We start from the raw sequence: 15,544 nt of genomic DNA on the forward strand, positions 1-15,544 counted from the left end.
AGCCAAAACCGAAAGAGAAATCGTAGCTGTCCCGATGAGGACTTATACACTTGTCACCATCTAAATAAATTATTTATTCGCGTTTCGGTTCTTGTTTTCGATTTAATTAGATTGTTCATTGAATCATAATAAATATGTAAAAAATATATATATTTGAAGCTGCTTCAGAAAAACAGGGCTTCCTAGTGTACAGATGTATGTCGGATGAAAAAAAAAAAATCTTAAATGTGAAATTGGGTCAATTCAATTGACTATGACTTGATGTTGCAAAAATTCCAAGAGAAAAAGTTTCCAGCACTTGATATTATTTTCCTCTTTATTGGTTTTCTGGTCTCAACTTTCTGACTTCCTTACCAACCTTCCAGATTTCCATGTTTCTGATGGTGTCTAATTCCTTTTCTAGCTTTTCTCTGTAGTCAGGTTGAGAGTTGAATTCCAAAGATCTCTTGGTTTCGGTACCGTTCTTGGTAGATTCGTACAAGTCTTGGAAAACAGGCTTCAAAGCATTCTTGAAGATTGGGTACCAGTCCAAAGCACCTCTTCTGGCGGTGGTGGAACAAGCATCGTACATGTAATCCATACCGTACTTACCGATCAATGGGTATAGAGATTGGGTAGCTTCTTCGACGGTTTCGTTGAAAGCTTCAGATGGGGAGTGACCGTTTTCTCTCAAGACGTCGTATTGAGCCAAGAACATACCGTGGATACCACCCATTAAACAACCTCTTTCACCGTACAAGTCAGAGTTGACTTCTCTTTCGAAAGTGGTTTGGTAAACGTAACCGGAACCAATGGCAACGGCCAAAGCTTGGGCCTTTTCGTGAGCCTTACCGGTGACATCGTTCCAGACGGCGTAAGAAGAGTTAATACCACGACCTTCCTTGAACAAAGATCTGACAGTTCTACCGGAACCCTTTGGAGCAACCAAGATAACATCTAAGTCCTTTGGTGGTTCAACGTGAGTCAAGTCCTTGAAGACTGGGGAGAAACCGTGGGAGAAGTACAAAGTCTTACCCTTGGTCAACAATGGCTTGATAGCAGGCCAGGTTTCTGATTGAGCGGCATCGGACAACAAGTTCATAACGTAACTACCTCTCTTGATAGCATCTTCAACAGTGAACAAGTTCTTGCCTGGAACCCAACCGTCTTCGATGGCAGCCTTCCAAGAAGCACCATCTTTACGGACACCAATGATAACGTTCAAACCGTTGTCTCTCAAGTTCAAACCTTGACCGTAACCTTGGGAACCGTAACCGATCAAAGCAAAAGTGTCGTTCTTGAAGTAGTCCAACAACTTTTCTCTTGGCCAGTCAGCTCTTTCGTAGACGGTTTCAACAGTACCACCGAAGTTGATTTGCTTCAAACCACGGGTAGTGATCATTGGCTTAACGAAACGGGCAGCTGGTCTGCTGTAAGCAGCAGCACGGGTGGCCAAAGCAAAGGTTCTCTTAGCAGTGATGACACGGGAGTTGCAGATCAATCTGGCGGCTTGAGTTCTCAACATGTTTTATTTTTTACTTATATTGCTGGTAGGGTAAAAAAATATAACTCCTAGGAATAGGTTGTCTATATGTTTTTGTCTTGCTTCTATAATTGTAACAAACAAGGAAAGGGAAAATACTGGGTGTAAAAGCCATTGAGTCAAGTTAGGTCATCCCTTTTATACAAAATTTTTCAATTTTTTTTCCAAGATTCTTGTACGATTAATTATTTTTTTTTTGCGTCCTACAGCGTGATGAAAATTTCGCCTGCTGCAAGATGAGCGGGAACGGGCGAAATGTGCACGCGCACAACTTACGAAACGCGGATGAGTCACTGACAGCCACCGCAGAGGTTCTGACTCCTACTGAGCTCTATTGGAGGTGGCAGAACCGGTACCGGAGGAGACCGCTATAACCGGTTTGAATTTATTGTCACAGTGTCACATCAGCGGCAACTCAGAAGTTTGACAGCAAGCAAGTTCATCATTCGAACTAGCCTTATTGTTTTAGTTCAGTGACAGCGAACTGCCGTACTCGATGCTTTATTTCTCACGGTAGAGCGGAAGAACAGATAGGGGCAGCGTGAGAAGAGTTAGAAAGTAAATTTTTATCACGTCTGAAGTATTCTTATTCATAGGAAATTTTGCAAGGTTTTTTAGCTCAATAACGGGCTAAGTTATATAAGGTGTTCACGCGATTTTCTTGTTATGTATACCTCTTCTCTGAGGAATGGTACTACTGTCCTGATGTAGGCTCCTTAAATTGGTGGGCAAGAATAACTTATCGATATTTTGTATATTGGTCTTGGAGTTCACCACGTAATGCCTGTTTAAGACCATCAGTTAACTCTAGTATTATTTGGTCTTGGCTACTGGCCGTTTGCTATTATTCAAGTCTTTTGTGCCTTCCCGTCGGGTAAGGGAGTTATTTAGGGATACAGAATCTAACGAAAACTAAATCTCAATGATTAACTCCATTTAATCCTTTTTTGAAAGGCAAAAGAGGTCCCTTGTTCACTTACAACGTTCTTAGCCAAATTCGCTTATCACTTACTACTTCACGATATACAGAAGTAAAAACATATAAAAAGATGTCTGTTTGTTTAGCCATCACAAAAGGTATCGCAGTTTCTTCTATAGGCCTCTACTCTGGTCTTTTGGCTTCCGCTTCATTGATTACATCTACTACTCCACTAGAGGTTTTAACAGGATCCCTTACTCCCACTTTAACCACTTTGAAAAATGCGGCCACCGCCTTGGGAGCGTTTGCGTCAACTTTCTTTTGTGTGAGCTTTTTCGGCGCTCCTCCCTCATTGAGACACCCCTACTTACTCTATGGTATGCTTGTAGCTCCATTATCTTCATTTGTTCTAGGATGTGCCTCCAACTATCAGTCTAGAAAGTACAGTAAAGTCTCTAAGGAATCTTCTTTATTTCCCGAAGACAGCAAACTCGCTGCTTCCGAACTGAGCGATTCTATTATTGATTTAGGTGAAGACAACCATGCTTCAGAAAATACACCTCGAGACGGGAAGCCTGCAGCAACCACAGTATCAAAGCCGGCAGAGGCATTGCACACCGGTCCCCCAATCCATACTAAAAATCTAATTGCAGCAACTGCTATTGCTATTGTTGGCTTTGTACAAGCCGTTATTGGCGTTTATGGGGAAGGACAATTTATCTAGTGTTTCTCGTTCACGTATTTATCTCTACAAGAATTTGTAGCTGCCTGAACTCGGCTCCTCTCTCTCTCCAAAAATAAAGTGTGTAGTAATTTGCAGTTTTTTTATATATTCCTACGAGTTTTCAAACGTTCAAAAGACAGTATGTTCAAAAATTGTGCATACACACACGTATGCACATATATACATAATAATACACTGTAATAAGCACATTTGTAGGTGCTCTTGCACTTGGTTTATTACTGTCACTGACTTTTCTCACCCGGCCGAGAGTCGTGCGAAAATTCGCATGTTAAAGTGAGAAAATAGAGAAAACAACACAGCTGAAAAAAGTATTGGTAACAGTTCAATACGTGATCAAATATACAGCACGTCGCGCAGAACCAGACGAAGCGGAGAATATTCTACATTGACAGTGCATGATGCCTGATGACAATTCAAACTCGTCCACTCAAAACTCAAGCGCATTATACAAGGACCTGAGGAAAGAATATGAATCTCTTTTCACTTTAAAGGAAGATTCTGGGTTAGAGATTTCACCAATATTCAATGTCCTTCCACCTAAAAAGGATTATCCTGACTACTACGCAGTGATCAAGAACCCTGTATCTTTCAATACTTTAAAAAAGCGTATTCCACATTATACAGATGCTCAACAGTTTATGAACGATGTTGTCCAGATTCCATGGAATGCCAAGACTTACAATACAAGAGATTCAGGAATTTATAAATACGCCTTAGTCCTTGAGAAATATTTAAAGGACACAATCTATCCAAATTTAAAAGAAAAATATCCTCAATTAGTGTATCCTGATTTGGGTCCTCTACCCGATGAACCAGGTTATGAAGAGTTTCAACAGAAATTAAGAGAAAAAGCTGAGGAAGTAGCGAGAGCTAATGCAGCCAGAGCCGAGTCGAGCTCTTCAATGAATTCAACAGAAGCAGCCAGAAGATTAAGAAAGACTCGTACTTCCGTCAAAAGAGAATCAGAACCAGGAACCGATACAAATAATGATGAGGACTATGAGGCGACGGATATGGATATCGATAACCCTAAGGATGCTGATTTTCCTGATTTGATAAGAAAGCCACTAATAAATATTAATCCATATACTCGGAAACCATTAAGAGACAACAGGTCCACTACTCCATCTCACTCAGGCACCCCTCAGCCGTTAGGCCCAAGGCATAGACAGGTATCCAGAACTCAGGTAAAGCGTGGGAGACCCCCAATCATCGACTTACCGTATATTCAAAGAATGAAAAATGTTATGAAAGTACTAAAAAAAGAGGTGCTAGATAGTGGAATTGGTCTAACTGATCTTTTTGAAAGATTGCCCGATAGACACAGAGATGCAAATTACTACATCATGATTGCTAATCCAATTAGTCTTCAAGACATAAATAAAAAGGTAAAGACTCGTCGTTATAAAACGTTCCAGGAGTTCCAGAATGATTTTAATCTTATGTTAACCAACTTTAGAATTTCGCACAGAGGTGATCCTGAAAGCATAAAAATTTCAAATATCTTAGAAAAGACCTTTACTAGTCTGGCAAGATTCGAACTATCCAAACCTGATAGAAGTTTCATTCCAGAAGGCGAGCTAAGATACCCTCTAGATGAAGTCATTGTAAATAATATATCATACCACGTGGGAGATTGGGCACTTCTTCGAAATCAAAATGATCCTCAAAAACCTATAGTGGGCCAAATATTCAGGCTATGGAAGACACCAGATGGGAAACAATGGTTAAACGCTTGTTGGTATTACAGACCCGAACAAACTGTGCATAGAGTGGATAGATTGTTTTACAAAAACGAAGTTATGAAAACAGGTCAGTACCGTGATCATTTAGTGTCAAACTTAGTTGGGAAATGCTATGTGATTCACTTTACTAGATATCAACGTGGTAATCCCGATATGAAATTGGAGGGTCCCTTGTTCGTTTGCGAATTCCGTTATAATGAATCCGATAAAATTTTTAACAAGATTAGAACCTGGAAGGCTTGCTTACCAGAGGAAATTCGTGATTTGGACGAAGCTACCATTCCGGTAAATGGTAGAAAGTTCTTCAAATATCCTTCCCCCATAAGACATCTACTACCAGCTAATGCAACGCCGCATGATCGCGTTCCTGAACCAACGATGGGATCCCCGGACGCGCCACCATTGGTCGGTGCCGTTTATATGAGACCTAAAATGCAGCGTGACGATTTGGGGGAATATGCAACCTCTGATGACTGTCCCAGGTATATTATCAGACCCAACGATTCTCCCGAAGAGGGACAAGTGGATATAGAAACAGGTACGATCACCACAAACACGCCAACAGCAAATGCTCTTCCTAAAACAGGATACTCAAGTAGTAAACTATCCAGTTTAAGATATAACAGGTCATCTATGTCTTTAGAAAACCAAAATGCTATTGGCCAGCAACAAATACCACTGTCAAGAGTTGGTTCCCCTGGCGCGGGAGGCCCGCTTACTGTACAAGGTTTAAAGCAACACCAATTGCAAAGGTTACAACAGCAGCAACATCAATACCAACAACAGAAAAGATCCCAAGCATCACGTTATAATATCCCAACAATAATCGATGATTTAACATCGCAGGCATCAAGAGGTAATTTGGGTAATATAATGATCGATGCAGCCTCCTCGTTTGTCTTACCTATCTCTATAACCAAAAACGTAGATGTTTTGCAGCGTACTGATCTGCACAGCCAAACCAAGAGATCTGGAAGAGAAGAGATGTTTCCATGGAAAAAAACAAAGGGTGAAATATTATGGTTCAGAGGACCTAGTGTGATAGTAAATGAACGAATAATAAATTCAGGTGACCCACACCTAAGCCTGCCACTGAATAGGTGGTTTACCACTAACAAGAAAAGAAAACTAGAATACGAAGAAGTTGAAGAAACCATGGAAGATGTGACTGGAAAGGACAAAGATGATGATGGCTTAGAACCGGATGTTGAAAATGAGAAAGAGTCCTTGCCAGGCCCATTTGTCCTTGGATTAAGACCCTCGGCTAAGTTCACGGCGCACAGACTCTCTATGCTGCGGCCTCCTTCGTCGTCTTCATGATCACCTTTATTGTAAAAGCAATGGCAGCATAATATCTTCCCATTGCGCATTACCCTCCGCGAGCAGAGTCAAACTTCAAACAAAGCAGGAAAATGAAATAAAACAGAAGTTATTATATAGAAGAAAGTCATCTATAGATATATTATCGTTGTATTAATAGTAGCCATATAAAACAATTATACTTCATCACCAACCTCTCAAAATTTCTTCCCCAAGGACCAAAGCTTTTCCAGTAAGTTGCTACAACTAAAGTGAAATAAACTATCCGAATTATATAAAAGATGCCTGACTATGACAATTACACTACGCCATTGTCTTCTAGATATGCCTCCAAGGAAATGTCAGCAACGTTTTCTTTGAGAAACAGATTTTCCACATGGAGAAAACTATGGTTAAATTTGGCTATTGCTGAGAAGGAATTGGGCTTAACTGTTGTTACAGATGAAGCAATTGAGCAAATGCGCAAACACGTCGAAATCACTGATGATGAAATCGCAAAAGCTTCTGCTCAAGAAGCCATTGTAAGACATGATGTTATGGCACATGTTCATACATTTGGTGAAACTTGTCCGGCTGCTGCGGGTATCATTCACTTAGGTGCTACTTCCTGTTTCGTTACAGACAATGCTGATCTAATCTTTATTAGGGACGCCTACGATATTATTATTCCAAAACTTGTTAACGTCATCAACAGATTGGCTAAGTTTGCTATGGAATACAAGGATTTGCCTGTATTGGGTTGGACTCACTTTCAACCAGCACAATTAACGACCTTGGGTAAGAGAGCTACTTTATGGATACAAGAGCTATTGTGGGATTTGAGAAACTTTGAAAGAGCTAGAAACGATATCGGTCTACGTGGTGTTAAGGGTACTACTGGTACTCAGGCATCATTCTTGGCCTTATTCCATGGTAATCATGATAAAGTTGAAGCCCTTGACGAAAGAGTAACTGAATTATTAGGTTTCGATAAGGTATATCCAGTCACTGGTCAAACCTACTCAAGAAAAATTGACATTGACGTGTTGGCTCCTTTGTCTTCTTTTGCTGCTACTGCACACAAAATGGCTACTGACATAAGATTATTAGCCAACCTGAAGGAAGTTGAGGAACCTTTTGAGAAATCACAAATCGGATCCTCTGCTATGGCTTACAAGAGAAACCCAATGCGTTGTGAGAGAGTGTGCTCCTTGGCTAGACACTTAGGTTCCTTGTTTAGTGACGCCGTTCAAACTGCATCCGTTCAATGGTTCGAAAGAACTCTGGATGATTCTGCTATTAGAAGAATTTCTTTACCAAGTGCATTTTTAACCGCAGATATTCTATTATCTACTTTGTTGAACATCTCATCCGGTTTAGTTGTGTATCCAAAGGTTATCGAAAGGAGAATTAAGGGTGAACTACCTTTTATGGCTACTGAAAATATCATCATGGCTATGGTAGAAAAGAATGCCTCCAGACAAGAAGTACATGAGCGTATTAGAGTGCTCTCTCATCAAGCCGCAGCAGTAGTCAAGGAAGAAGGTGGGGAAAATGATTTAATTGAACGAGTAAAGAGGGATGAATTTTTCAAGCCTATCTGGGAAGAATTAGATTCTTTACTGGAACCATCCACTTTTGTTGGTAGAGCTCCACAACAAGTTGAGAAATTTGTTCAAAAAGACGTTAACAATGCTTTACAACCTTTCCAAAAGTACCTAAACGATGAACAAGTCAAGTTAAATGTTTAGAAGCCTTTACATGTACAAATAATATGTTTATTACCCTATTATATGTTACTAATGAAAAAAATAACAATTCTTTATTTATGTACAATGCAAGTAGAATTCCCTAAATAGAAGTTAACTATTTTTATTTTACTGGGATATATTTTTCATCTTCTTCCTTCATACTCCTTTCATTTTTCTTGTTTTTTTGGCTTACGGATTTTGGCAATGTTTATACTTTAGAAAAAAAGGAAACTCATAATGCTGGCATACTTGAAAAACCATACGGAAAGATCGTAGTTTATTTTTGTAATAAGACACTGAAGTCAGCTGTTTGAAAGAGTATATTGAATTGATGGTTTTACCTATTAGGGATAGTAATCATAATTTAAAAATATGAAACGGTTCTTACTCAGTCGAAGACAGAGACACCTTCGTATGATTTGCTTTCACAATATAAGTCTCTTTAGAGCTAATGGTGACTCCAAATTGATCAAGGAATATGGTGATGGATTTATACCATGTTTCTTTATCTTGGAATCCATAAGAGGGGAGCTGCTTTATGTGAGCGAGGTACAATCAGGTTCTTTGCGTAAACTCTCTTTTCAGGAATTACCAAAACTAACTGGTGCATCTACTATGATTGTCCTAAAATTGGTAGGACTAGTTCCGAGTGATATTTTGTGTACCATAAGTTCAGATAAAAATGGTATCATTGACGATAAATGGTGCGTTTTATGTACCTACACGATAGATCTTAACAAGTTACAACCCATAAATGAAGACACAGTTCTAATTACAGGCACCAACGCACCAGTACTTGATTTAATAGATGGATCCTACACATTGGCTGCAGAAAAAATTAAGCCACTAAAGGGCCTTGTTAGTTCTCACAAAAGGAATATAAGTCAAGTCAAGATCAAATTTTCATTGGCATATAGCTCTTTACTAAAATTAAACAAACTATTGGAGTATTCTTCCCAAGTCCATGAGGAAATCAATGAAATTTCCAGCAAAATAGAAGATGACTTTTTGTCACTCAAGAATCAAAATCATTGGTATATGAGAACAGTACAGAAGTCCATAGAAACGCTAGAAAAGGAAGTCCTACAAAGGAAAAAAAGCAAGAAAAATATAGAAATGGCGCAACTCGAGAGTAATGATACTATCAACCATTCTAAAACAGAACTGTCTCTGATGTCGCAGGACGAGTCTATAAATGATGACTATGGAAGCATATATTCTAGATTTGTGCAAATAAAAGATAGGTTGGACCAACTGAGGTTTAAGAAACTGTATCAGCTGATAGGGATCTTCCATTCAACGGATTTATTTAATTCAGATAGAGGCTATATTTACTTTGAAAAACCTTCTAGCGTAAATGATGTTATTAATAGGCTCAAGCTAAAACCTTTGAATATAGAGATATTACTTAGACAAGCCGGCGAATCCACAAAGCACAGAGAATATGTAAACAGCCAGTTGGGTTATTACCTTTTATTTCTCCATTTGACAGCCATCCAAATTTTCAAGGCTCCTTTACCCTATAGACTAATGTATTATGGTAGTACATCAGTGATCGACAGTCAATATCCGTTGTATTTCACTGATCAAATGATTTCTAAGCATCAAGCAAAGCTGATTAAAGCCATACATTATTTTAATGCTGATATATTGCAATTTAAACAGATTCTGGAGAATTACCGTCCAACATAGACTGAAAATCAAAAATCTCTTTTGGACTGCCATTTAATCTTTTCCATGTGTGTATATTGTTCTCATTTACATTAATTTCATAAATACGGATACGTCTTTCTGTACCTCCATAGCCAGCATAACCACCTTCTCCACCTCCACCGCCATAGCATAGCCAGATTTTGTTCGGCGTAGAGTCATCTCGAAGACAGTAATCGTTACAATGGTCATGTCCGCAACTGACGACATCCACACTTAACCTATCCAAAGTTGTTATCCCCTCAGAATTATACTTAGGTGCAGTAACACCTTCTTTGTACATTCCAATGAGGGGATTTTTCTCTCCGGGATGTGTCTTGGATTCAATATTCAAGTATTCTGGCAGTGGGATGTGAAAAAATGCCATTGAAAGACCTGTTTTGAACTTCAAGTTCACATCATGATAATCTTCAATGTATTTCCACTGTGATTCCTTAATCCAATCATATCCAGGATAAATTTTACCAACCGTAGAATATTTATGTGAGTCCAGAAAATAAAGTGTACCTACTGGGACTTCTGTATCATTGTTCGAAAAAATCTGATAAATATAATTACCAACGCCAAACGTATTATCGTGTGTATCATGGGGACTAAACTTGAAAAGGGAATATGGTAGTACTGAAGCTATTTCGGATAACTGCCAGCGCGTTAAGCTTCCCTCGTCGTCGTGATTTCCCCATACCATTGCCCACGGAATTTTTCTTGCAATGACGGGTGCTACCGCCTTTAATAATACGGTTTCAGAGTCTTGAATAGATCTATCACCCATGATTTGGTCACCAGTAAAAACAACCAACTGCGGTTTTTCAATGTCAAGAACTTGTTGAACGAAAGTTTCCGTTTTTGGATCTGCCTTGCAAGCTTCATGCTTTGGATACTCATCGATACATTCAGACTCCCCCACACCCAAGTGGAGATCCGCCAACTGAACAATTTTGAACTTTCCTTCATCAGTTTCTTGCAGCCGTTGAGCTCCTGTGTCTACAGGACGAGTACCAACGAATTTGTAAGTCAAATAAGCAGGTTCGCTGTAGCGGTATTTTACTAAGGGAAATTCTTTTTGAAGAGTCCAATTTGCTATCGGCTGGATGCAATCAACACCAAAGAGAATGTTAATATCGCTTATGTAGCTCCTTTTCTGCAATAGTTCTATGCTAATAGGCTCGAATGTGATGGATACATCCATAAAGGGTAGCGATTTGTCTTTAGGATATTTGGAAATTCCAGTTACTGCCTCAACATTTAGCTTTTCTAGGTTGGATCCAAAGTAGTCCACCAAAGCAGGGTATAACACATCATAGTAAAGGTATTCTGACTTTCCAAACCACCTGCGTCCAAAGGAACCTCTCAAGTCTTTATGAATTCTTTTCCTTTGTAAGTATTGGTGCCCATCAGTTAAAGTTGATTTAAGTTCATGCCGATTAAAACATCCTTCATAAAAACGACCAATATGAAAACATTCGTCATAGCCTATATTTACAACTAGCTTATCGTCATTTGAGAATCCCTCTAGACCTTTATTTTGGAACCATAGATTATCAACGTGTGATATCGGGAGTGCAAGGTCGAAACCAATGTGCTCTTCAACTCTTGGCGCCTGTAGGAAGTAAAATAGGGCAATCACTACAAAAACTACCAAGTATAATAGGTACCTTTGATACAGCCTCGGTAACCGGATCATGTTAAGATTTTTAACCACGGTGCTGGTCTTCGATACTTAAGTATAAAACTTGTATCAGAGGTATCTGCGATCTAAAAAGATTAATTTTTGAAAAAGATCAACACTAAACCATTTGAAATTCAAAAAGCACCTAAGGCAAAATATAAATCTAAATATACGTAAAATGGAAACACTTTCTGCGCAGCTTTATACAAGTTAGCCTTCTAGCTTATGAAATAGAAATGAAATATAACTGAGCAAGTCCTATATACAATACTATTAATGATCTTCTTGTCCATGAGACTGTTCATGGTGCCTTTTAGAGACTTCTTCATCACTTATCTGAGGCCTGTGGCCACCCGTTCTCAATAAACCACCGGCAGTATCTTCAACTGGAAATCTTGCACTGGGTCTTACGCAATGGGGCTTGCGTAACTGTTCAAAATCCATGATTTTAGTTTTCCCTCCCCCTTTTAAAGTAATCTTTGGATTCTCGCCCAACTTTTCCTCCACTTCTTTTATATTTTGGGTGCGTTCTTTACTATTATTATTATTATTATTATTACTAACTGCCATTATAGTTTCTTTATGCTGTCCTCACCATGCCTTTCGTTATCAGGCTAGCATTAAAAGCCTTTTAAGGTGTAAAGCTTTCGCCGCGATGGCTTTAAACAGTAGAAAATATTCATATTTACACACATGCATAAAGAGAGACCACTTAATAAAGCTAGTATGATAAGATCACCGGTAGACGAAATATACATGGAACAGACACAAACAGCAGAGGGCACTGACTTACTAATTGGTGACGAAAAGACCAACGATTTACCTTTTGTGCAGTTATTTCTGGAGGAAATAGGATGCACTCAATACCTGGATAGCTTTATTCAGTGCAACCTTGTCACAGAAGAAGAAATTAAGTATCTCGACAAGGATATCCTCATTGCTTTGGGTGTAAACAAAATAGGAGACAGACTCAAAATTTTAAGGAAGTCAAAATCGTTCCAGAGAGATAAACGGATTGAACAGGTGAATAGATTGAAAAACCTGATGGAAAAAGTAAGCTCTCTATCCACTGCTACGCTATCGATGAATTCAGAATTGATTCCTGAAAAGCACTGTGTTATATTTATCTTAAACGATGGTTCCGCTAAGAAAGTTAATGTAAATGGTTGCTTTAATGCAGATTCTATTAAGAAAAGGCTAATCAGAAGATTGCCACATGAATTATTAGCCACAAACTCCAATGGAGAAGTAACTAAAATGGTCCAAGATTATGATGTGTTTGTCTTAGATTATACCAAGAACGTACTGCATTTGCTATATGACGTGGAATTAGTCACTATTTGCCACGCAAATGATCGTGTTGAGAAAAATAGGCTAATTTTTGTTTCCAAAGACCAAACACCAAGTGATAAAGCTATATCCACATCCAAAAAACTATATCTAAGAACGTTGAGTGCATTGAGCCAGGTTGGGCCATCCTCGTCAAATTTGTTGGCACAGAACAAGGGGATTTCGCATAACAATGCTGAAGGGAAACTCCGGATCGACAACACAGAAAAGGACAGAATTAGACAGATTTTTAATCAGAGGCCTCCTAGCGAATTTATTTCTACCAATTTGGCCGGATATTTTCCTCATACAGACATGAAGCGGTTGCAAAAGACGATGAGAGAGTCATTTCGCCATTCAGCAAGGCTAAGCATTGCTCAAAGAAGACCTTTAAGTGCAGAATCAAATAATATCGGTGACATACTATTGAAACACTCAAACGCTGTTGATATGGCCCTATTACAAGGATTAGATCAGACAAGATTAAGCAGTAAACTTGACACAACTAAAATTCCGAAGCTTGCCCATAAAAGGCCAGAAGATAATGATGCCATATCTAACCAGTTAGAACTATTAAGTGTAGAGTCTGGTGAAGAAGAAGATCACGATTTCTTTGGGGAGGACAGTGACATTGTTTCATTACCGACGAAAATTGCCACGCCCAAGAATTGGTTAAAAGGTGCTTGCATTGGATCAGGCAGTTTTGGGAGTGTTTACTTGGGCATGAATGCTCACACTGGTGAACTAATGGCAGTAAAGCAAGTGGAGATAAAAAATAATAACATTGGTGTTCCCACAGACAACAATAAACAAGCCAATTCTGATGAGAATAATGAGCAGGAGGAACAACAAGAGAAAATAGAAGATGTTGGGGCGGTAAGTCATCCAAAAACCAATCAAAATATTCACAGAAAGATGGTTGATGCTTTACAGCATGAAATGAATTTATTGAAGGAGTTACATCATGAGAACATTGTTACTTATTATGGTGCTTCTCAAGAAGGCGGAAATTTAAATATTTTTCTTGAATACGTTCCTGGGGGTTCGGTTTCCTCCATGCTGAATAATTACGGTCCATTTGAGGAATCACTGATTACTAATTTCACTAGGCAAATACTGATTGGGGTTGCGTATTTGCATAAGAAGAACATTATTCACAGAGATATCAAGGGTGCAAATATTTTGATTGATATCAAAGGTTGCGTAAAAATTACTGATTTTGGTATTTCAAAAAAATTATCACCTTTGAATAAAAAACAAAATAAGAGAGCTTCTTTGCAAGGTTCCGTATTCTGGATGTCACCAGAGGTGGTCAAACAGACCGCTACTACTGCTAAAGCGGATATATGGTCTACAGGATGTGTTGTCATTGAAATGTTTACCGGTAAGCATCCTTTCCCAGATTTTTCTCAAATGCAAGCGATCTTCAAAATAGGCACAAACACGACCCCCGAGATACCTTCCTGGGCTACGTCAGAAGGAAAGAATTTCTTAAGAAAGGCATTTGAGTTGGATTATCAATACAGGCCTAGTGCCCTTGAATTGCTGCAGCATCCATGGCTGGATGCACACATAATTTGAAAAAGGGCTACTTATTAATTCTTTTTATGGCACTAAAGTGCTCTGGCCGATTTTTTATCAAATAATACATATATATCATATTTAGTGACATTTATTGAATATATCTGCTATTTACCGGTTTTTTTTTTTCAATTACGCTGATTAAGTAATCATAAATCACAATTGTGAAAAAAAGACCAAACTAGATGACGGTATTTGATTCTCATACCCCTGGAATAAAATCAAGTAAGATAATTCTGATAAAAAAATCCGACCGCACAGATGGAAGCACGAAGAAACAGGCCTTTCTTTGCGAGGTGATATCAAACCATTGATATCTTCTCAATAACCTGCTCTAGGAAAAGGAGGTAGATAGACAAAAGCAAGGAAATAATCCATAGAGTTTCATTCACATGAATAATCTGTTACCAATTTTTCTCATAAGATAAAGCCATCTATCAAAAATGATATTGAAATATTTGAAAAATGCTTGTTTTTATGGGGACCACAATTCGCCTGTACCTCTAGAAGCGTAAACTGTTTTATTGAAGTTAGTCCTGATAATTTCTCTACCGTTTTCGCTTTCTTCCTTAGTGCCATTTTTTAGCATCATATTATTGAATTTTTCACTTTCTCTAAATGATTTATCATTCATGTCCTTGGACAAGATTGAATCTACATCAACAATTGAACAGGAAGGAATATTGCATTGCATGGCCATTTCCCGGATTTGAGGATCTTCACTAATTAAAAACCAATGTAGCCCCTCATTTCCTTCTAGGTAGCATTTGTAAATACAACTTTTCAACAAATTCTTTAATCTCTTAGGCAATTTTGCAATATTAATCTTTCCAGAACTATCATTATGTTCCATTACATCTGACCATAAAATAATGTCTAAAACTTCGGGAAATTCGATAAAAACTTTCAAATTAGCAAATTTAGAATCATCTAATCTATCGATAAACTTCAAGGATTCTCGAGCTGCAAAACTTTTACGCCTTTGTTGAAGGAAATCCAATTCATTTAATGTGAATGTTGGAATATAAAAGTTCAAAGTCACAGCTTCTGTACAGTCCGAGCACCACCTCTTGATGTTGCCTAGACCCTTTTCAAAAGCTGAAGCATCTATAATGAAATTATATTGTGTCATTAACCTGCTTTTTGAGGAGACCAAAATTGGAAAGAAAGAAGGTGCTTATATTTCACGAATGAATGATATTAGCAGGTGTAATATTCTTCTATAACACCACTACACTAACTTTTAAATTAAAGCGCTCTTCATTGTTACTTCA

General features: G+C 38.4%; 10 protein-coding genes across 10 annotated transcripts; 5 read left to right on the plus strand and 5 right to left on the minus strand.

The window, feature by feature from the left end:
- Positions 1-316: 316 nt before the first annotated feature.
- Positions 317-1,504, minus strand: ILV5 (ketol-acid reductoisomerase; the record flags this gene model as incomplete). The annotated part of the gene is made up of 1 exon (NM_001182244.1): positions 317-1,504. One exon carries the CDS (start codon positions 1,502-1,504, stop codon positions 317-319), a length of 1,188 nt encoding a protein of 395 aa, NP_013459.1.
- Positions 1,505-2,571: 1,067 nt separating this feature from the next.
- On the plus strand, positions 2,572-3,165 carry ATG33 (Atg33p; the record flags this gene model as incomplete). The annotated part of the gene is made up of 1 exon (NM_001182245.1): positions 2,572-3,165. The coding sequence occupies one exon, from the start codon at positions 2,572-2,574 to the stop codon at positions 3,163-3,165; it is 594 nt and encodes a 197-aa protein (NP_013460.1).
- A 416-nt stretch (positions 3,166-3,581) lies between these two features.
- On the plus strand, positions 3,582-6,251 carry RSC2 (Rsc2p; the record flags this gene model as incomplete). The annotated part of the gene is made up of 1 exon (NM_001182246.1): positions 3,582-6,251. The coding sequence occupies one exon, from the start codon at positions 3,582-3,584 to the stop codon at positions 6,249-6,251; it is 2,670 nt and encodes an 889-aa protein (NP_013461.1).
- YLR358C (uncharacterized protein) lies at positions 5,738-6,301 on the minus strand (the record flags this gene model as incomplete). Its single annotated transcript, NM_001270756.1, has 1 exon — positions 5,738-6,301. The coding sequence occupies one exon, from the start codon at positions 6,299-6,301 to the stop codon at positions 5,738-5,740; it is 564 nt and encodes a 187-aa protein (NP_001257685.1).
- Positions 6,302-6,532: 231 nt separating this feature from the next.
- Positions 6,533-7,981, plus strand: ADE13 (adenylosuccinase ADE13; the record flags this gene model as incomplete). Its single annotated transcript, NM_001182248.1, has 1 exon — positions 6,533-7,981. The coding sequence occupies one exon, from the start codon at positions 6,533-6,535 to the stop codon at positions 7,979-7,981; it is 1,449 nt and encodes a 482-aa protein (NP_013463.1).
- Positions 7,982-8,353: 372 nt separating this feature from the next.
- VPS38 (Vps38p) lies at positions 8,354-9,673 on the plus strand (the record flags this gene model as incomplete). The annotated part of the gene is made up of 1 exon (NM_001182249.3): positions 8,354-9,673. The coding sequence occupies one exon, from the start codon at positions 8,354-8,356 to the stop codon at positions 9,671-9,673; it is 1,320 nt and encodes a 439-aa protein (NP_013464.3).
- DCR2 (phosphoprotein phosphatase) lies at positions 9,639-11,375 on the minus strand (the record flags this gene model as incomplete). Its single annotated transcript, NM_001182250.1, has 1 exon — positions 9,639-11,375. The coding sequence occupies one exon, from the start codon at positions 11,373-11,375 to the stop codon at positions 9,639-9,641; it is 1,737 nt and encodes a 578-aa protein (NP_013465.1).
- A 258-nt stretch (positions 11,376-11,633) lies between these two features.
- YLR361C-A (uncharacterized protein) lies at positions 11,634-11,930 on the minus strand (the record flags this gene model as incomplete). The annotated part of the gene is made up of 1 exon (NM_001184659.3): positions 11,634-11,930. One exon carries the CDS (start codon positions 11,928-11,930, stop codon positions 11,634-11,636), a length of 297 nt encoding a protein of 98 aa, NP_878134.3.
- A 186-nt stretch (positions 11,931-12,116) lies between these two features.
- Positions 12,117-14,270, plus strand: STE11 (mitogen-activated protein kinase kinase kinase STE11; the record flags this gene model as incomplete). The annotated part of the gene is made up of 1 exon (NM_001182251.1): positions 12,117-14,270. One exon carries the CDS (start codon positions 12,117-12,119, stop codon positions 14,268-14,270), a length of 2,154 nt encoding a protein of 717 aa, NP_013466.1.
- A 475-nt stretch (positions 14,271-14,745) lies between these two features.
- Positions 14,746-15,402, minus strand: NMD4 (Nmd4p; the record flags this gene model as incomplete). The annotated part of the gene is made up of 1 exon (NM_001182252.3): positions 14,746-15,402. One exon carries the CDS (start codon positions 15,400-15,402, stop codon positions 14,746-14,748), a length of 657 nt encoding a protein of 218 aa, NP_013467.3.
- Between the last annotated feature and the right edge of the window lie 142 nt (positions 15,403-15,544).

The sequence above is a fragment of the Saccharomyces cerevisiae genome, chromosome XII (assembly GCF_000146045.2).
Source record: "Saccharomyces cerevisiae S288C chromosome XII, complete sequence".
NCBI lineage: Eukaryota > Fungi > Ascomycota > Saccharomycetes > Saccharomycetales > Saccharomycetaceae > Saccharomyces > Saccharomyces cerevisiae.